The following is a 22,666-nucleotide window of genomic DNA, read 5'->3' on the forward strand; positions in this document are numbered from 1 at the left end:
GCAGCTGCCATTCTGCTTTTTCCTGTTAAACTAGCTAAAAAGGAAAGCCCTATGCTGTCCTCATTCACACCCTCTCTCTTCCATCAGTACATGCCTTCTCAACAAATCCAGACCAGGCCACTGATCCATCTTAAAACCAATGTAGCCACAAGTAAATAAACAAGTTTAACCTAGGATCAGGTACCCCTGCAAAGACCTATCTGATTCAAGCAAAAAGTGAGTGGCAAGAAGCCGGCAGGCAGAACCACTTGTGGCAACAGCTTCACCACACTCTGCCTCAAAACCAAAACCAAATGTGCCCACATTTTCTCTCCCCTTCCCCTACTTTTACCATCAACTTCCAGAACCAAGCGCAAGCAAATAACTGCAAAGGATGTGCAAACAGTATAATCTCAAATCAACTTCTCCACTGAAGTCACAAACCATTTTTCACCTTGACTAACTACTTCAAATACTTCATCTGTATTTCTTACTTTTAACAATCCATAAGGTTCATCTGTAACTTACTGTGGAGACAAGGATTGGGCATGAATTGATAATACCAGAAATTACCCACAGATTCTTGCTACTATTGAGATAAAACTTTCAGGTGAAAATTTTAAATATCTGATCACACAGCCCAGGCCCAACTGCTTGAGAGTGCACCTGTGCAGGCTTATGGTTTACTGTCTGATAAGGAAAATGGCAAACAAGATGAGAAAATTGAGGTTTGTTTCCTTTCATGGCATTAGCAAAGCAATATACCTTTTGGTACCCAAACCTCAAAACACACTCACCAAGCTTCCACTCCAGAAAGAGGTTAAAAAGTTTGGAATTTAGAAGAGTGTGACAAGACTCATTCAAAACAAATATCTACTTTACAGTGGAATACTGAAAGACAGAGTTCTATCTAAAGTAACAATATCAGGAAAATGTCTGATAAATGAATATTTTTGTGGGCAGATTTTTCAGATATAAAGGACTTGGTAATTCAGCAAAATAAAAGGATAAGTTCTTTTACAAGGAATTTAGCAAAAAAATAAACTGCAAAAACTACTTTAACGATTAGAAGGGTAGCTAATTATTGGGACAGGTTACCTGGTAACTTTCATGTATTTGGTACTTTTAGATCAACCAAGGACAATACTCCTTTCTAGAAGTACCATACTTTTTTAAGCAAAAAGAATAGATGTCCTCAATTCAGATTTTTCCTCCTCTGAAAGCTCTCCAAAGATAAAGAAGAAACTTTTGAGTAACCACTCTGTTGGTTTTTTTCCCCCTTCCCCCTGCCCCGCCTCTACAGTCAAACTGCTATACTGATCCCCCAAATGGCACACGAGTCTAGCAGAACAGTATACAGTTCTGATAGAAATGTATAAACCTGAACAAGTCCTGAGGAAATTGCTTTCAGAAATTTGCACCGAGAGTGGCCTGCTAATGATTTTCACAGATCACTGCAAGTGTTCATGGACAGAGAAATGGATAAAGATCCTATGTGGCAATATCATTCACTCTTCTGATGTATAGGAGGCAATTAAAAAAAAAAGTAACTAATTAGCTAGGACTAATTATTACAGTTAGTTTTCAAAAGCATTCAGGTTGTTTTTCAAGATTTTCTTCAACCTAGCACTTGCACAATTAAATTGCTTTGCAAGGTACAGAATGCGTATGCAACCATATGACAAAGTTATAAATGGTACATTACTGTGTAATAGGAATCAGCAATTGTATTAATGTTTTCAATAATTTCCATGTGCATTCATACGGTCAGCAGTGCTAAATCTATCCAGGGACCAGTTATGAACAGGTGTTGCTCATGGATACTAAGTTAGCAGTTTGTCTTGTGGAGCTGACAGTGAACCAACCACCTCCTTGGCTACATTAGCAAGAGCTTCAAGAGTGTATCAGCAAGTTGAGGGAGGTGATTGTTTCCTCAGCGCTTGTGAGGACATACGTGGAATATTACAACCAGTTTTGAGTACCCAAATACAACAAATGGAAGAGCACAGAGAAAGCTCACTGAAATAGCTGGGGTGCAGAGCATGAGACCTACATAAGATGAAGATAAACTCCTCTCAGAGGAACACAGAGAAAAGACAAGCAATGGACTTAAGTTGCAGCATGACAAATTCCAAACAGACATACAGGAAAATGTTTTAGAGTGACAGTAATCAAGCACTAAAACAGGCTGCTCATAAAGATGGCAAAATCTCTGTCCTTGAAGGAGCTCAGAATTTGACTCAACAAAACCTTAAGCAACCTCGTTTAACTTTGAAGCTAGCCCTACTCTGAGCAGAAGGTGGAAATGGATGACCTTCAGAGGTTTGTTCATACCTACTTTTTTTTTTAAAATGTTTCAATGAAAACATACAATGGTGACTTCACAAGAGCTATACTAAAAGCAGCAGAACCACTGTGCTTTATACAAGCAGACTGCTTTAGCGTGTCTAGTAGTGTACTCATACAAGTGCTCAGGACTGAAAGCGTTCATAATCCAGTATCTGTTCTGATTCACTCTTAAGCACAGATGAAGTATTCACTGGTTTACAGATCTGTAAAACAGGGTTGAAGTCACCTACCGCAGTTTGAGAATTAGCTAATAAATGAAAGCCATTTCATTATGGTAAAGCACTGCAGATACTAAAATTTTATGAATCTAACAGCCGTACCAAAATGATGAGACCAATAATAAATATCTGATGTGGAAGTAAACCTCCTAGGGCTACCAATGCTATAGCCTAAAATGAAGGCAGTTCCTTCAGTGGAAGAAGTTTCAATAGAAAAATACCATTAATGTCAGGTTTCAAATGTTGATGGGACTTGTTGTTTATTTAAATCCTCCCCATATTTATTCAGTTACATAATTAGTAAGCAAGATTAAGAGCAGAGCTTCTTAACACTTAAAAAATGAAAAGGGACTGGAACTAATATCAGTTTGAATTGTGTTACAGGTTACTGTGATAGTATGCTTAGAATCAGAATACAAGATACTCCCATCATGACAAAACTGGCTGAAGTTCATCCTAAAAGTTCACCCTAAAAGATGTCTCACATAAAAGTACAAAAAGAAAGAGAACTAAGATTAGCCTAAAGAACTAAAATTTACTATACATTAATATGCTAGTATTATTACAAATGTTCAAAAAAAAGACAAAACAGAACAAAGCAAAAGCTGCACTATGTGTGTTTAGTTTTCAGGATTTTATTATGAGCAAATATTAAAACTTCAGCTGTTTTTTAAAAAAAAAAATTAAATTAATTTCAATTTGCTGGATAAGAAAACCCTCCCGTTACTTGAAATAAAGGTACACAAAACAGGTCTGTTACAAGTACGATTACCTACGAAAACAGTCACAGCACCAAGACACTGGTAAGCCCCAATGTCCAGCATTATTTTTATCTATTATGTTTATCATCAGAACTAACAAAAACAACAACTGAAGAAGTTTATTTAACATCACGTGTTCCTTATTCTACTAGTTTTATCATCTTGGTTTAGTCAAGCATGTATGGGATTTTAGTTTTCAAACCGAACTCAAACTTGTTTTCCTAGCAAAACGTACCCAGGGGGTTGGGTGAAAAAAAACAAACCAAAACCAACACCAAAGAAAGAAAACATTTGACTGCATTGCCAGTCACATGATTGGTCTCATATTTTATGAATTTTGCTCAAAAGTAAAGTGTCTCACAATTTAGTAGTATTTCAAATATTATCTATCAGGACAGAATGTTTAAGAAGCAGACGTAAGCCTATTTAAATTTTAAAGGAATATATTTAAAACTAATGTTCAGATTACTAGCTGTAAAGATTAATCAGTTTTCACTGCTGGAAGAATTATACAAGTTAGATTCTGGGACACAACAGAGTCAACTAATTTATGGCACTTTTTTGAGAGCAGGCATGCAAGTAAGAAAAGAACTCCAACTGCTTTATAAAAACCAGAATTTCTTATGGTCTGAAGAAGTACTTTCAGCCAAAACATTCTCTCAAAAACCAAAAAAGTGACACAACACTTAAAGAAGTGTTTCCAAAGCATGAAAGTCATTATGACTCTACTAATCAAGCACTGAATTATTTTTTGCCTTCATGTGAAAGGGTCTTTTAGTTCCCATTACAATGTACTTTTTTATTATTGAAGAGAAAAATCATACTTTCACAAAGTCATACCCTTTAGAGACTTTTAAAAGACAGTATGTGACAAAACTCAGAATTTCGACACAAAGAAAGAAGACACAACTTTGAGGTAAAATTATTTCCAACAGAACACCTAACAAGTATATCTTCTGGACCAAAACACCATATGCAAAGCAGGAAGAAGAGTTAAAATGGGCAGAGCTGGCATGAAATAAGTAACTTCACAGTTTAAGAACTTGGCTTCACTGATACATGAATACCACTCTACTGAGCTTATATATGTGTATAGGTCGGTTTGTGTGCGTAATAACTGTCTGGAAAAAAATGCCCCAGCTTGTTTAAAAATAAAACAAAAAATCAGGTTCACACTGTTGGAGAATTATTTTAATTTGTTGGTTTAGGACCAGAAGCACTCAAATGCTCAGAAAAATTGTTACACAAAGCAGAGTCAGTGAGATTCATACACATTAAATGGGATTTTTTTTTTCCCCCTGTATCAAGTCTCCAGTTAAGTCAGTGACACATTATGGAACTAAAATTTGCAAGCCCAGGATGGACTCCATCATGTTTGTTCCCAGTCTGCTAGCGATAATTCAATAGAGTCTACAAGATCACACATACATCTCCTAAGGTAATAGTAAAGGTCTTGAAATCCTTTGTAAATCCTCAATTCATACAATCAAGTACAATATTAACAGTGCCTCGTAAGTTATATTTACCTGCTGGGTATCACATGCATAATGTCCAACCTACAGTCAGAGTGGAATTAAAATCCAAATCCTAGCAAATCCAAAGCCATCTCAATATAGTTACAATTCTAGCAGCTCACGAATGGGTGAGTTTTATATGCCTAAGCTATCACTAGTAGCAACAAAACGCACTCACAATTCAGGAAACAGTAGAAGTACAAAAATAACAGGCGTTAGTTGTGGTTTTATTTGTAGATTTGGCTGTAATCTACTGCAAAAACCTGTAAAATTGATTGCCTGTATAGAGTCTACTAGTTTCTGAAGTCCTCAGAAAAGAAACAAGGAGAAATTGTCACACTCTCCAATCCCTGCAGTTCAAACATTCACCTGAAAAGAAAGGACTCAAAGAGCACACAGCTTTGTCTGAAAAGTTCTTCTAGAAGGGAGAGCTGTGTTTTTGCCAAGGTACATGGCTAAGCTTTGAAACAAACCATGCTGGTTCAACTGGACACTTTAGTACAACGTCATCCTTGTAGAAGAACACCTAGGATTATGAGCTACTTCACTGCAGGGTTGATTAGCACCAACATATTTGGCACTGCAACATCAGAAACAACAGAGGTAGAATATATTAGTAATGAAAGAATAGTAGGAATCATCTTAGATAATAACTTCAGTGGTAAGGAGCAGTGCAGAGAAAAAAACGTTAGAGCATTATTCCTTTTTTCCCATGTTCTGCTACTGTAACTGTGTTCTCTCCAAAACTGACCTGGGGCATATTCAGCTATTGTTCTCTTTAAGCAACATTCTTAGACTTAAGCTGCAGATCATTGTAATCATTTCAAAAGTTTAACAACTCCTTTGCAAAGCTTACCTGTATAAACAGTCCATATAGTCTGCCCCTTTGCTATACTCTTCCCAGTATCTGTGATACATAACCAGTACTTGTTCTTCAGCTTCCAGAACTCTCTGTGAAGAGACACACACACGCCGCTAAAATTAGTATGAACATACATAGAAAGTTGTAACAGGATTATCATTTTGGAGTAACAACCACATATTCAAAACTAAGACCACACCTAAGCTTTAACCGGTCTAAAAATAACATCGTTGCAATGACCAGAAAACTAACAAACATTCATACCACGAAGTTTTGGTAAGCCAACTACAACACCTGAAGTTGTTTTATTTTGCATTTAAAAAGAACAATCTCTATAATGTATTATTTTCTATTTGTCTTTACAGAAGTACTTGCTTGAATAGGCATGGTTCATATTCTCACATCATACTGGTGGGATAACTCGCATAACTCTTCCCTCACTGACACAAATCAATTCTAAATTCATGCAGCCACATGCACACTGGAGGAGTTGCCTAACTATAACCGCTTAAAATCAGTATGCCTTACTGGTTAGACAAGCCCTTATACATAGCAAGAATCCTGGAATAAAACAAGTTTAACAAAGCGCAGATACATGCAAACTTAAACACATCTTAAATTCTGTAAATCTAGGCCCAAATCTTTTGGAATTTAAGCGAATCATCATCTAAGAAGTTGCTGATGTACTGAACTTCACACATCAAAGGAATAAGTTCAACAATTTAAACAAGTTAGTATGATTTATGAAGGAGAATGAGATCCTAGGAATTCAACTATAATTCTCTCTAGAGTATGTAATCTTAAACTCTGGCTCAAGCAGCAAAGAAGCCTATGCAAAAATAATGTAAAAGAGGAAAGCTAGTAGACAAAACAGAATCGAGAGTGCTTTCCTCTGCAGAATGAATTTTGCGAAGGTTTTCCAACGTTATTTCCAAGACAAATGGTGGATAGCCAATTTAAAAAACTGATGTATGTTTTCCGCTACTTCCCACAGCTTCTACTGTGCTGGCACCTGCCTGATCATCCTAAGTGAGCTCATTCAGCTCACTAAATAAACGAAGAACTATCTTTTCGGCCAAGTTGTCTGCCAGTTTAGTGAACTGATTTAGTCTACCAAAGTGTCAGAGGTATCCTCTCTGCAACCAGTGGAACTACCCATTAAGATACCCAGCCTATCTTGTCAAATACAAAGGTATCTAAGCACAAAAAATAGCATCAAGCCATTTAGCAGTACTATCCCGAATTTGCAATTCTTCATTCCCTATACAGACACCAAAGACAGGTGGAAATCTTATTTAAATCTACTTCTCTGTTTGTTAAAATACAAGGAGACACTGTTCATCCATCCTATATATTCAACATGATGAATCATGATTCTGTTGAAATTAGGTGTCTTAGCTGATGAGACGGAAGTTAATTCACAGCTATATAGGTATACAAGTATTGTTATTTGTCATAACAAATAATTTGTCATTACTTCCTCCCCTCAAGCATTTTTGTGATTTTAATTCCCACATATTTTAGAAGTTTTCTTTAGTGGAGTATACACAATCAGTTTCCAAGACACTAGAGTAGACACTTTTACACTGTAAGAGAAGGCTAATGACAAAATATAGCACATTTGGAAACTGAAGACATTTCTGTAACTTGTTTGATTATAAGTATTCAACAGAAAAGAAAGAACTTACTTTTCAAGCCAACAATGAATATTTTATATAAACCATAATTGTTGGCTTAAAAACAGAGTTATTCCTTTCGTGTTGCATATATTCAGATATCTATATATCTACATAGTGGTGTGTGATATATGTGTTGCATATATCAGATATATAGATATATATATATTGTGTCTCTGGAACTCTGTCATCTGTGATTTAGTCTCATAAAATCTGTGTACCTTCATACATACATACAAAACAGACAACCCCTCCCTAAAGTAAAAAGGACAAACAATACCTACATGTACATCAGTAACTGTATAGGTTACCTTGTGCAAATGGCGTACATGATTTTCCAAAAAAATTTTAGTCTCAGTATAAAGTCTCTCTCCAAGAGGTTCAGGATAGGCCACACACAAAGCATAAATGTCTCTGGGCTCAGAGTCAAGGTTTGTATCTGCTTAAAGTGTGAAAACTTATCAACAAAATTTAAGATTTACAGAACCTTTTTTTCCCCTCACACACACACACATTTTGTATCTTTTTTTACAGTTGAGCACAAAAGATAAAATGGATCATTTTTTGAAATTAGCGTAAGTCCTGATTTGTGAAGAATCTAAGTTTTCAGTGTCAGTAATAAATTTTAAGTAGTGGAAGGAGAGGGAATGGTAAAGCTAAAATCCTGGAACTTCTGGTAGCCCCACGTTGACATGCCTTCTACCACTTATTTGCCATCTATGAATAATAAATTATTATCTCAAAGTGAAATTTCATCCAAAATTCTTCCTCTGTATCTGCAGCCAAAGTTAAATTGACACTCTTTTCGGATAATGGAAAGAAGCACTAATTAGGTTAGGAATGTGATTAGCCAAGTATGGAGCAGAGCAAATATGAAGTGAAGCCAACTTCAAGTTTTCTTCCCCCAAGTCCAAAACAATTTACTGTCCTTGCATATTCCCCCCAACTCCATAGGTAAAACAATTTTGTGGGACACTGGATATTAAGTCATCACAATGGTGGTGTGGATGCAAAAACTTTGTTTTATTTTTAACCATTATTATCATTTCAATAATCCTGTTTAGATCACAGCCAAATCAGTTACACTTGCTCACTTAAATGGGCAGCAGCAAACAGTTAAAGCCCTTAAGGTGGTTTTGTCCCTAAGTACCTTGCAAAGCTACACCTTTGGTTTGTAAGGTTTGTATCAAATTTTTAAAAAGTCACTTGATACTTTCTCAGGAATAGAATTTATGATTAAGAACTTTGCTTTCAGAAAAGTTAAGCAAGGATTAAGTCAAACTTCAGGTGAACAGCTGTGGGAAATAAACTAGTTCTGCAAAAATCATTTAAAAACGTCATGCTTATCCACTAAGTCTAGGCATTTTATAAAACCAGCCATGCCAGAAATAATGGTTTAGTACAGATTACTTTTTAAGGTAAGCCCTTTAATTAAGAGAAGAGAAAAGATCAGCTTTCCTCTAGTCTACCTTAAAAAAACCCACATGCCTGTGTAAAAGGAGGCAGAAGACATAAGGATAGTTGACAAGTCACCTGCTTAGTCTACAGAACAGCCTCAAGCTTTCATCATGCTGTTTTTCCCAAAAAGCATGTTTTGTTTTTTATATAGAAGTACTACTCAAAACAGAGAAGATACTGATGTAGGACAACTAAGTGGAAAAAGCCTTTATTCGGCAACTGGAATCTCGGAGAGCCTAATCAGAGTCTAATCTCGAGTACAGTTATTTCATCCATATAGATCATCTTTATCAGAATTCTCCTCGGAATGGCAAGAAGCATTAAATAGAAACCCCAACAAACAAAACAGGCAATATTCACTGCTTTGTAACAGTAGCTACCATTACATTACACCAACTTATAAAGTTACGACCAATAAAATATCAAAACAAACTATTAAATCAGTAGTGAAGAATGAAAGATTTTCTTAAACAGATTGTAAAGAACAATTGTTTTTTTACACATTTACCCCCCCACCCCCAAACAAATTTTGTCAGTCTAAGGATGGTCTGTAGTTGAACGCATCCTCAATATCATTCAGATCGCAAGCCTCTTCACTACCCAAATAAGATATTTCTGAGAAAGTAAATTTCAGAATTAGAAATCTTTCTAAGCCACTCACAAGCAAAGAAGACATGACTTTTCTCTTTAGATCCACAACTACACTATGTGAATCACCAACACTGATACGGATCTCTGCTACAAGAACTACTTATTTCGAAATTAGAGGAAGCAGGCAGTGTTCACCACAACAGCACAAGAAAATAATAATGGCAGCTTATCTGATGAAAGCAGCAAACAAATATCTCTGAATTTATCTAGCCTCTGTGCCCTAGGCTTCAATTAGGAGTCCAGATGACCTGACTGTTGTAAACAAGTTTCTTAGTTGTCATAAACCTATTTAAGAACAAAAATAGTATCTGTACTCCTTCATGAAAATGCACATCTTCCAAACATGCCTCGCCTTATTCTAGAGAACAGACAAATTTTCTTTCAAATGAAGAAAGCTGAATCTAGTATTCTGCCTTGATATATGACACTCAGTTTGCACACCTGCTGAAATTAAACTAACAGCTTCATCACAGAAGCACTTCCACAGGCACCTCACACATTTTGCTGCATCAAACAAATGATAAAAATCAACTCCAAATTCTACTTGCTGGATACTAAGTTTCTCTGGATTTCTACAATAAAGAGCTACTATGAGTCTCAAAAACATTACAAAGTAGCCTTGCTACAGAAAGTTCACATTCGTGCTCAATTCGTACTAGTTTATTCATCTAACTATATCTTTCAGTCCAGAATCCAAATTTAAGCGTAGTGTTCAAAATGTTGTGAATCTCTTAACAAAAAAAAAAAGAAAAAAAAAAATCTTTGAGGGGAGATGAATCATTAATCATCACTGGTATTTTACTCCATAAACTTAAAGCACATTTATTCTGTGCGGCTGTCCCTTAGAAGATCAGGAAGAAGCCTTTACTGTTCAATAATTCATCTTTAATGGTGAAAGCCATCTGTCCTTCCAGTTCAGCACGTAGTTTTGCAGGGTGAGAAAGGTCAAAGGAAGCTGAAGCCAAACTGCTGCTAAGGGGCCTTCACTCTGTGTTGAGAACAAGAACATCAAAAGCCTTGTGCGATTTAAGTGCCCCAGTAGCTGCTATTTGAGGGGCATTACCCAGCAATGAGAAGCTGAAGCAATTCCAAACTAAGGGAAAAAGAAAAAAAAAAGACCATCAACAAGAAAATACTGTATCCGAGGCCACAAAAGCCTACAAATATTGCCCTCAGGGTTAAAAAAGCATCTAGGTAAGACCATATATTAGCAGAAGGTTTTGAATAGTTCCCCTTTAGAAGATCAAAGTAGCGCTTTTGGAAAATTTCTGTGATTGCTGGTCTTCCTCTGTAATGGAATCAAAATTCATAGAGTACTTGAGGACTCACAGACAGAAAGAATCATGATCATATGAACTCCATTTACTCTTCCTACTCTTTGAGTTGGTTCTTATGTTAAAGATACATGTTTATAAGTTTCTGGTTCGTCATAGGATCCTTGTAAAATGGGGGATTAGAGGAGGGAGAACAAACATGCAGGAAAATGGAAAAAAGCAGGTGGCCATGTTGCATACTTTTAAAATAATTCTGTTTGCAGTACGGCTACCTTCCTCCTTGGGTAGTGTTCATCCTATTTACTTGGTTGGTGGAAAACCCAAGATGACAACAGGGAGATCCTGATGTTGAGGCTTGATCAGCCTCTTAATTGAAACAGCACTCCCTAGCCTACTGAACAGTTAGAAGCAAAGTCTTAAAAGTTATACAAAGCATTCATAATAACCAAATTATTGTAAATAATATCTCAAATAGAAAGACATAACTGTCACTCATTTACCAGTCAATGAAACGACTCCAGAAACATTTCTTTCTGCAGAGAACCTGAAAGGAAATCTGAAGGTCAAAGGTGGCTCAAGATGACTCACAGTTTAAATAAAGTGACATATGGTCTTTCAAGTGATCTTTTCCAGAAGATTTTAACTCTTACACAGTTGTGGTTCCCAGCTCGTTGCCATTCTAGCATTTCAAGTTTGAGATAAGCTATATTTAACAACAAAATTACCATCAGTTTCAATGAAAACATTATATTCAAGACAAGTTCTGGGGAAGCAGTGAGGCAAAAATTAGTTCTAGAAGTGGAATATACACAGTACAAGCCTCTCATCCCTAAAATACTATTAGTCTGCATACACCATTTGATCTCAGTTGTCTCAAGCAGCACAAGAGAAAGCAAACACTTCTCAGAATACACTGCTGAAGACTGAAATCATGATTCTTTGCTGTATCTTATCCTTGGTTTCCACATCGTTTCGACTACAGAGAGACTACAAAGATCACGTGGTACTATAATCAATGAAATAACCTGTATGAATTTCATTAAGACATACTTCAAATCATTTGTCACCTTTTTATTGTGCTTATTAAGCAGCAAGAAAAATAGTTAATATGACATTCCCTTTAAATTCCCTGTAGATGTTTAGAAACACATTACTTAAATTAAATTGAATTTAACAGAGAATAAAAAGCTAACAAAGAAGAAGTAGATGTATTTTTAAATGCCACATCTTCCTAAAATATATCATTAATACCTTAGTTTTGTTTATATATTTAAAACCTGGAAAAAGCTTTCACACCAGCTGTATAGAACTACCAGTTTCACCAAGTCATTGAATACTCAGTGAGCAGTTTCTGTTAAAACATACAGTTTGGTTAAAGGTAGCAGAAGTACTAAACAATCAACATTTAAGCTGGAAGTTACAAGTCACACAAGCTCCTCAGGCCATTCAGCCATAGATAACAAGCCAAAAGGCTCTTGCCTGTGCCAAATTAGGCACTAATAGTGCCACTTTCCAAGAAACATAATTAAGAGATGATAGTAAGTAAGGTCTTCAGAATTACATGCCAAATGATTCTTCCAAGACTGCTTCCTGAGTACGCTATTCATAAGCGTTCCCTTTCTGATGTTCAATCAACTGGAGTAAATCCCAAAAAAGGATCAACAGCAGACTTGTGTACAAGGCCTCCATGTAAGAAGTTCTAAGTTAAACAGTGTGACAAGAGGAATCAATCCGACATCTCATTCAATTATTATTTTAGATTTAAATCTATTTTAGGTGCCCTTGTTTAAATGTTTAGAGTTTGAAGCTACAGAAGTTAACCACTTGTTGAAGACTGAAATATGCAGTTCTTAAAAACTGCTTAGAAAGAACGACTACAGCACAATTTGTCAGCACATAAGTGCAGAACTAATTATTCAAAAAGTCTGCAAATTTTGGAGTCATTTGAACTCGATTTCAAGACAAGGTGAAGAAATTAATTACAAAGTTTTAAAATGAAAGAGTTCCTTAAAGATTATTGCACCATAGAACAAGGCTTCACAAGGACTATGAGCAACTAAATGTTTCTTTTAGGTATTTATACGCATGCACACACTCAAAACACAGGCACATAGGAAAGCAATTCTGAGAAATGGTAACACATTCAGAAAGAGAAAAGTCTTTAGAGTCTAGCTCCTGCACTCAGAATAAGCTTATGTTGTAAAAATCTATGTATAAGAATCTTCTCAGGAGCTTCTTTTTTCACCCAGAAGAATTAACAAATCAATAAGTCCACACCATTCCTCCCTCCTATAATTAAACCAAACTCAGTCAAATTGCTGCAGAACAGCTGCAAAGCCTCCTAATATTCTCTAATTATTCACCACACTGCAATGGCTAATGAATGCAGAGACACAGGGCACAGCATAACTGGTTAGAATAGTTAAACTTCTTTTAAAAGAAGTTCACTGAAACTTAAATGTTGTAAAAAAACTACAAGTCCATTTTACATGTAAAATGCAAACCTTCCACTACAACAATATACGTACAGCTGTGACTTGAACAGCAAGACCATATGATTACAGCTAGAAAGAGTAATTATTTTTAAACATAGCTTAACCGTCAGGAATAGAGAGGCAATAACAGTGGAGGGAAAGGAAGAAGGCTTTTTTATAAACCCTTGCTATAGAAATGTCTAATATGGTAGTCATTAGTACACTTAGAAATGCAAAGAAGAGGGAGACATCTTTAAACAGAACAACCCCACCACTCCCTACACCCCCAAATTTAAAGATGTGCATTCTCTGTCTTAAGTGTTTCCCCTGCTACACACACACTTAAGCATACACGAAAAACTCATTATCAGAATAGGGGAAATTCAATGCGTGTATTTTTGTGAAGAGCTATAGCGTAAGCTAAGAATTAGAGCTGCTAAAAATGAGTAAAACTCAGACTGGTTTACTTTTTATTACCGTGGTGACTTCCACATAGAATAGTTCTCAAATATGGAGAATTTCCCATCCCTTTCAACACATGCACTGACCTACAGGCTTAATGACAGATACAACCTTACAACGGGCTTCTGATCAAGACCACTGAAATTGTTATGTAACGCAGGCCTACTCCGTGCTAAACACATCATACAAACACATTAAGTCAGATCTTCACTTAAAGGATACGAGAAGCGATCATTCCACGTTGCTCTTTCAACATAATCCAACATAACAACAGCTTTAATTGTTGTTAGAAGTTTGTTCCATGTTTCATCAAAGTCAACTACTCGTGGTTTCAAGGACATGGTGGGGCTTTACTGTTAATCTGTAGAAGAATTAAACATGTCAGACAACATTGCACAATCATTTAAAAAAAATACATTTCCTTTGAATTTTTCAATTTAAACTTTGTACACTGTTGCACCACCGTGATAGAGCAACATGAAGAACACCCACCCCTGCTTCCCCACTCTCCAAAATCAAGCTCACAAGCCCTTATTTTTAACGTTACGGAACATTAATGTTGCATGAATAGCCTATAACATAACACCAATTTATCTAACAACATCGTGCCTCGTGAAGTTCATCACCTTACCAAGCTGCCCATTTAACAGTGCCATATGAAGAAAACAACTTTCCTCTAAATTCTTGCTTGTTCACTTTTATGCGAAGACTGTTTCAGCTGTATCCAAGACAATTTTGGGCAGGAACACACTGAACGTATTACCAGAGTATTTGAAATTACTACTGTCAGTTTGTAGCCTATGTTCACCTCAAGCTTTCATGAGACATTTTTGGTGTTATATTTAAAAAGCCACAAAACCCGAAAGCTTTGATCAGGATAACAAAAAGAAAACACATCTAAACACAGAGCATTATGCAGAGCTTGTGCAGCTTATTGCACTATGCAGCAGGACAAATATTTTCAAATAAGACATGGCTTGAAAATACAGAAGCTGTGTTAGTTATTTCATATCAAAAATACTGAAGGAGATTTATTGAAAGAAAAACATTAAATTATTGAAATAAAACTAGGAAAAAAGTAAGGGAATTTAAAAAGAGAGGACCCGAGAGACACAACTATGAAGGCCTTTTCTTTGTTTCTATTTGTCTCTGTCCTATGCACCTAATCTAGAAAGGACCCGATGTGTGACATTCCATGCACAAAGTAAGTCTAGTTTCTGCTCAGAAACACGACATTGTAAGACTGAAACAAGAACTGGAAAGAATACTTCTATTTCCATTTTAAACAGATGGACAAGTGACTCTTAACTTGTCTCCCCAAATTTTCAAGGTCAGAAGGGAAAAAAGAAAGCTAGTGACAAACAGAAACAGACTTAGCACAAGAGGCACACCTGTGTAAGGGAAAGAATCAAATGTCATGCTAAAAAACTATTTAGCAACCAGCTTACTACCTTAACTGCTACTGGCTCTTAATTTTTCTCAGGCAGATTAGTTCTCTCATATCTGCAGGATATATAGCTTCTCAGTTTAAGGGGGGAGGGGGGGAATCAGATGCAACTTTTTTGCTGTATGCATACAAAATGCCACCCTGACTAACTAACCAAGCTTCTTAACTGCTGTGAATTCAGGAACCGCACAGGGTTGTTCTCCTCTACCTGCAACACAACAGCTTCTGTTTAAAATGTAATCAATATATTACCCAACCCACATTTGCTTTGATTTCATAAGGAAATGGAGTAGCAACTAAGTCATACCGAGGAAGTGGTATTATCCTAGGTTTTATGAACAGGAAACTTTTTTAAGAAACACTAAAGCTCTGTAAGTGGTGCTTGAATACTTTCAGTTCAGTGGAAACATTTAAGTTGTTATATTTGCAACATGGCTATTACCACTTTTGGAAATAAAAAAAAAATCTTCAATCCATGTATGTCAGTAGCAGCTTATTACACAGAAAATTAGTGAGAAACAAATAGATATCCCCCAAAGAAAGTAAGTTGAAAAACACAAACTGATGTATGTTTCAAAGAAACATGAACCTCAGTAGAAGTAAACAACAGCAGAGCTCACTTCCAGGAGGGGTTAAAAAAGAAAAAAGTGGAAGTCTTCTAAAAGCTCTAATATTATTCTTCTTCTGGAAAACACAAAAGTATTTTCAGCTGACCCCAAGAAAAAATAATCATGGTCCACAAAAATTTTAAGAATCCTAAGAAATTCCTGTGCTAATGAAGTTATACTTAGTTGAGGTGTTACGTTACAGGTTGCAGTCTCTGAAACACAGTTGGTACCTCCAAGGTAAAAGAATCATTCCTTCACAGATAAGCAAAACTCCAGGGAGGAAGTAAGGGTGAAGAAAAAGTCCTCCCCACAATACATCACACAGAATCAGTAACACTGTGTTTAGTATCACCAAAACCTAATAATATGTAAAGCACTGTGCATCCATATTCTGGATGGATTCATAAAGGTATTCTGGGGTTAAATAGTTTAAGACAGAGCTGACTGTTATTTGGCATTCTCTTTCATACAGTTTTCATGTCAATATGAATTTAAACTTGTTTTATAGGTACGTTAACAAATGCAGTATAACTTTTTCTGTAAGATGCTAGGGGTTGGGGGGTTTGCTGTGCTTCAGTGTCTGCAGCGTGCAAGCTCACCAGCTTAGACCATTAAACGTCTTGTACGCATACAAGAAACCTCCCTGGTAAAAATTATAGCAGAGCAGAATATCTACCCTAGGGTTTATACTATTCAGGGGGTGGGAAACCGTACCTGTTTGACAAGCCCTAAGGTAAGCAGATATTGTTGAAACATAGTTACACATGAGGATAACGAAAGGATGTTGCTTCCATCGCCTCATTCTTTAAAACATACCGCTGTCACACTGAGTATATTTGTTCGTACAAATAAATGTAGGTTTTTGGCCAGCGTCAAGACATTCCCCAAATTTCCAACCTATTTAACCACCTCGAGAAATAGTATTACGAGCTAGCGGTGGGTGAACAGCCACGGCAGGAGCTCCCGCGTCAAACATGTAAACAGCGCTGCCTGCCGCCGCGGCCCCGATACCCCCGCCCCGCCTCGCCCGGCAGCAGCGGCAGGGCCTCGCGCCCCACGGCCCGCTCCGGCAGGCCGCGGGCAGGGGACGCGCGCTCCCCACCGTCCCTCACCACCAAAAGCGAAACTGGCCGAGGACGCACCGAGAGGCGATGACCAGCCCCGCCGGAGCGGCCGCACCACACCCTCCCCGCCGGGCAAGGGCAGGACCCGGGGCAGGACCCGGCCCGCGCCCCCCCGCCGGCCCCCGCGGGGGGGAGGGCGCTACCACACAAACACCGCCGAGGGACGGGTGCTCGGGGCGGCCCGGCAGACCCCGGCAGGGACGACCCCGCGGGGCGGCGGGCAGGGGGCCGGGAGGCGCCCCCGCCTGGGCGGGGCCTCAGCGCCCCCACACGCGCCCGGCCCGGCCCGGCCCGGCCCGGCCGCCCACAGCGCGCGGGGACGGGGACCGCCGCCTCCCCCTGGAGCGCGGGGCTCCCTCCCCTCAGCCCGGCGGCGCTCCCGGGCGGGCCGGGCGAGGGGGGTTACCTGGCGGCAAGGGGCCCGAGTCAGCGACGCCCACCCGCCGGCCTCCCTCGCTCCCTGCCCTGCGGCCGCGGTCCCTGCCCCGCTCCGTCCTCACAGCGCTGCCATTACCCAAGCCGCTCGCCCCTCGCGCCCCGCCCCTCCGCCGGCGCCGCCACTGCCGGGGACGGGGCGCGGCGCGGCCCCACGCCCTCCGCGCTGCCGCCGCGCCGCTTCCTCACCCGCCGCGCTGCGCGCCGCGCGCCGCCGCCCCCGGGCTCTCCCCGCCGGCGACAGGATGGGCGGGGGCCGACGGGTCCCGGCGCACCGTCACTTTCCGACCCCACCCCCCCCGCCTGAGGAGAGGGGCTTGGTACAGCCCACTCTACGGCAAGCACAGGCGGCCGCAATTCCCCGCAGCGGGTCGGCCCGGGGCCGCATGGCGCATGTCCCATTGGGCCCCCGCGCACGCGTTGCTCCTCCATTGGTGACGGTTCCCTTTCTGCGCATGCGCGCTGCCCTCCCGCTTGGGGCGATGAGGCCGGGCCAGCGCGCGGCCCGAAATGGAGTCGCGGCGGGCGGGCAGCGAGCCGGCGGGACACGGCCGCAGAGGTCGTCCCTCCGACCCCGTGTGCGGCTCCGCGGGCGCCGGGGAGGCCAAGCTCTGTGCGGCGTCCCCAGCGGTTCGTGTGAGGAGGTTCCTGTCCGGCCGCCGAGCGGTGCGGATGGAGCAGGCGGCCGCCTGCCCCTGGCTCCCAGCAGGGACCTCCGACCGCGAATAAACCACTTCCAGCACCTGCTCGAGTGAAAAAGGCCCCGTGTAGCGGCGGTGCTGTGCCGCCCCGGGACCGGGCCCCGGCCGCCAGCCCGCCTGCTTCAGCTGCCTCGGCAAGGAGCCCGCCGCTGGCTTTGCTGTCTGCTTGGGCTCCTTGGCGCAAAACTGCAACAACAAATATTTAACTCGAAATAACTAAGTGAAATCACCGTGGGGACAAAGTAGTTTGAAGTCTTCACGTGCTCTGGGCGCACCTATTTTCTGTGTCAGAGATGGCCTGTATCTGGTTATGCAGACACCTTTGGGACTTGCACCGAGTCAGGACTAAACAGCAATCCGTTGCTCAGAGAGCACTCGCAACTCGCTCTCTTCTCACTTCTCGCTCACAGTAACTAAAGTCTGCTTCCTTCCATTTTGCAGGAAGATGTGGGCCTGTTTCCTGGGACTTGTCCCAGAGACAAAAGCAGCGTGTGTTTTAAAGCCAACTCCAGTTTTCATGGAACAAAGGCTATGGGACTGGCAGACAAGAGAGAATAGTTCTGAAGTACATCAGAAAACATGTAAAACCATAAAAAGTTAGGTGCAAAAGTGTAACATTTTTATCAATTTACCATGGCTCTGCAAGCTGTTTGGCAGAGGGATACCTATTGTTATTCCTAAAAGCAGGAGAAAGACATCTGATTGCTGAAGCCTGTTTCTCCTCCCCATCTCCAAATGAGCTGTGAGTTAGTTTAACGTGCAACGCTACAGAAACTCACACTTGAATTTTCTTGTGGCGGTTTCTCGCAGCTTCCTTCTGGAAATCTGTTTTTCATCTTCTAATGCTCCTGAACCCATCCATTCTTACATACTTGAACAACTTAAAGTATTTTCTTTTTAGTAACTGTATCCCTTCTGTGGGTAAAGATTGCTCTTAAGAGATCATTTAAGAGACAATTACTAGATTACAAAGAAATAAGTAGTATCTCCTTAGACTTATATAATCTCCTTACTATTTTTCCCTTATGTGCATGTGTACCATTATATCATACAAAATACTTTTAAGTACATGCTTTTTATTTCCTTTGTAAAAGGGACCCGTGTTCAGAAAATCTTAAAAAGTAGCTTACTATAAATTTAACTATTTTATTTTTCTTTTCTCTTAGGAAGTTCAGGTATGTGAGGTATAGGAGGACAATAAGAAAATTAACTGTCACTCAGAAAAAATACCAAATACCAAAGTATAGTAATTACTAATATAATTGCTGCATCACTCAAAATATAACACATTTATAATTCTAATTTCTTTTTTTCTGTTAGTTGGAGTATGTTTCCTGCCAGAGGGAAATGTGTGTTTGATTTCAGCCCACATGTGTGTGTGTTTGTTTGTTTGTTTAATTATGGAAATGCCACACAGCTGCTCTTATTATGCAAGAGAGTTTTCATACCTGTATCCTCCTTTACATGCTATTCACGTACTCCTTTTTTTCCTTTCCAACTGAAAATAGCAACACTGGAAATACACAGGTGGTACAGTGAGGTTGTGTTCTGAAAAGTGACTGAAAATTCTTTTACAGGTCTTCTTGTAACTTCCACAACAAACTTCTTCAGGCCTGGATGATAGCCAGAGATGTATTTCTACATGTGCATGTATAAAACCACTGACTTCAAATTCTTAAATATCTTTTTTTTTGTTGGTTGTGGAAAAATATTGTTTAGGCTGCTTTTTTTTTAAAAGTCAAGTCCAGTTCCTCAGTTCTGCAGAAGCAAGCTTAAATATGTCTTGAATAAAGACGCACTTTATTAGAAAACAGAAAATCAAGTTCTAAAGACATATCAGAGTGCTAACTCTGTAGTCTACATTGAATAAGAGATTGTCATAGTAAATATTTCTGTATCTTTGTAAAACTGTATGTAGGTATCAGGTTTACATAATTATGGTACTCCAAAATATCTCAATTCCATGTATATTCAAAAAGTATCACATCTAATTCACCTTAAATTAAAAAAAAAAGACGAGTATTTTAGGCTCTCAGTTTGGCAGTGGTCTTCACATGGACAGCTGTAAAAAAAAAATTGTCCAAAATGATGTAATAATCAGGCAATTACATCAGCAGGTAGTCCAGCCCATCAGCTGTTAATGTTCACAGGATCAAAAATCTGAAGTAAAAAATCATGTAGTGTGGATATCAAGTTCTCAGCACTTTTTCTTCAGCTCTTTTCATCAGATGTGTTGCATCACATTCGTGAGTATAGGTATAGCCAAAAAGCATCAAAATACAAAAATGTTTATAATGTAATAAACATCCAGAATGTTTTCTGGGAATCTCCTTTGCATCCATTCACTGCAGAAGTTATTCAGTATGCTTGCCTTCAAGTAGTGAGCAATATTATGGTGACTTTTTTTTAAGATGAAGTAAGGAGATTCTAAAATAGACTAATTCTGCTTCTACAAAGTAGATTTCTGGAGCTGAGCTAGTCATTTTAGATCCCCCTTGTATATTGAGAGAAGCAGGCAAGTAATTTACCTCATTTTAGATTTCTACATTAGGGTGGGATAAATAGCATCCAAGGCTCTGTTATAAAGGAAACCTAGTGAGGCTGGTTCAGATAAATGGCCTTAAGTGTCTTGTTTTAAAACATGTATAGTATCAGCCTTAAATATGACTACAGATTGCTGCTGTGAATATATTCCTTAATACTGGCCAGACTTTAGGACCCTCTAATACCTGCTGCTAAATATAGCTAATCCAACTTTGTTCCTATCAAAGTGGAATAGAATCTTATGTTTCATCTTTGAGAATCTAAATGTCAAATTTAAAAGGTATTGGGGGCAGGTTTTCTAGAAGTGCCTCAGTGACATAGAAAAATTAACCAGGGCAAATGGAATGTCAAGGATACACGTTTCTACAGCATTTCACTGAAAAATTAAAAGCATGTTAATGTGAAAGGTGTTACATAAAACCTATGCATGTTAAGGAGGTTCTCCAGAAATGTCTCTGCATCAATATTTATGTTTTATTAAAGCTAAAAAATTGATCCATTTAGAGTATACAGTATAAATATCTACAGAGACATAGTTTTCTGGAAAACAGACATTTATTTTAGAAAGCTCTCCATTGTTCACATTACTCAAAACTCATATCAAAATAATTCCTTTTCCTGTTTTCAGATCAAGCCCTTGCCCATTTCATTTCTGGTTCTTACAACTTTTTCATTAAGCCTTAATAATTTTCTCTGGTTTTTAATTAGTTTTATTAGCTCTTTCTAGACGTTTTAAACACCATTTCGACTTTCTCTCTTTCAACTTAAAACCCTTCCTTTTTCTCTTTTGCTGGTTTAACTCTCTTTTGTTTGCTGGGGAGAGGGGACTTGTAACTTTCAGCTTTTAATTGCTTGTTGTTTTCTGCAAGTGTTACATTGTATGTGTGGCACTCTCCTTTTTGTAGGACTGAAGGCTCTTTAGTGGTAGCATTAGCAACAAGCTTGTAAAATTAAACTCTTAAAAGTTAAGATATATGCTGGCACAATTAAATTATGCTATTTAATCATGCTGTGTGAATGTATTAATTGTACAAGATCATATTAGATATCACAAGTTAGACGGCAGTTAATGACAAGCATCCTTATCGGTACACTACCCAAACTTTACACAGCACATATTTTCTAAATTCGTGTTATATGAGGAAGTATTGTCCTGAGTTAACTGTTGTGAACTGGAAACATAGGTACGGGAAGGTATTTTCTAATAATTTTGGGTGTTCAGCATGGGAGAATCGTGTGCTGATTTTCTGAGATGATGAATATTCACAATTTCCACAGCCTTTATGTTAGGTACCAAATCCTTACCTCTTCTGCAAACTCTGTTCTGGAAGACTGCAGTTGATTAGGGGAACACAATTAGGAGGAAGAACATGAACATTCATTATTGCTTTTTATGTAAGGTATTTAAAAACTGTTCTCGGATTTCAATGTATTTAGGAAATAATAATTTCTAAGTCCCAAAACTTTGTAAAATCTGGATATATTTTTCATCAAGTTTCTTTGTCAAGGCTGGCCAGAGAACTACCACCTGAAAATACCCAGTGCGGTACTGCAGGAGTCTGAGATGAGCATGCTGTGAGCTCTACTGCGTGTGCTGCTAAAGTCGTCCTGTCACTCCCATAGTGCTGCCTGCATATCCAAAAGGACAGAGGTTCTCCTACAGTCCATCAAGAAATAATTTTGATGTATCCGCTCACAACAAGACTAAAACTTGTGCGTATGCACCAGTGCTTTACATGAGTGGATACATGATTTATGCATCAGTGAGTTTAATTCAGTGTTAACTCTACTTGCTGAAACCCGGATGTTGATCAGGTGAATTAAGCCTGCTGGGCAGACGTGCCCAAAAATACCAGCTAAGAAAGTCGCCATTTGACAAAGCTTAATCAATTAATGGAGTGTTCAGCAACCTTAGCCATGTCTTGCCACATTTCTTGATGACAGCAAATGTCTAGACCCAATTTAAATCCAGCTTATCCTGGGCTCAGTGTTGTCTTTTGGCAGCTGTAGCTAGTGGAGTCACAGATGGGTGACGCAGATGGAAACTCTGGAAGTTTTCATAGGATGGTCCTAAGGGAAAGTCAACTTCTCAGTAAATTCCTATCACTTCTTTATCAATTCTTGATTAC

General features: G+C 39.0%; 1 protein-coding gene across 6 annotated transcripts in view; it reads right to left on the minus strand.

The window, feature by feature from the left end:
- CUL2 (cullin 2) overlaps positions 1-17,695 on the minus strand; it is a 52,629-nt gene extending 34,934 nt beyond the window's left edge. The window contains exons 1-4 of one of the 6 annotated variants that reach the window (XM_075144066.1): positions 17,482-17,693; positions 13,901-14,039; positions 7,671-7,773; positions 5,678-5,772 (exon numbers count right to left, since the gene is read on the minus strand). In XM_075144066.1, coding sequence (XP_075000167.1) covers positions 5,678-5,772; positions 7,671-7,773; positions 13,901-14,019 — 317 coding nt within the window. In that variant the 5' untranslated portion in view covers positions 14,020-14,039; positions 17,482-17,693. Of the gene's footprint in view, positions 1-5,677; positions 5,773-7,670; positions 7,774-13,900; positions 14,040-16,875; positions 16,939-17,263; positions 17,415-17,481 lie in introns of those variants that run through there. The other 5 variants (XM_075144060.1, XM_075144062.1, XM_075144061.1 and 2 more) reach the window with 5 other exon arrangements.
- Positions 17,696-22,666: the final 4,971 nt, after the last annotated feature.

Source organism: Calonectris borealis, chromosome 2, assembly GCF_964195595.1.
Source record: "Calonectris borealis chromosome 2, bCalBor7.hap1.2, whole genome shotgun sequence".
NCBI lineage: Eukaryota > Metazoa > Chordata > Aves > Procellariiformes > Procellariidae > Calonectris > Calonectris borealis.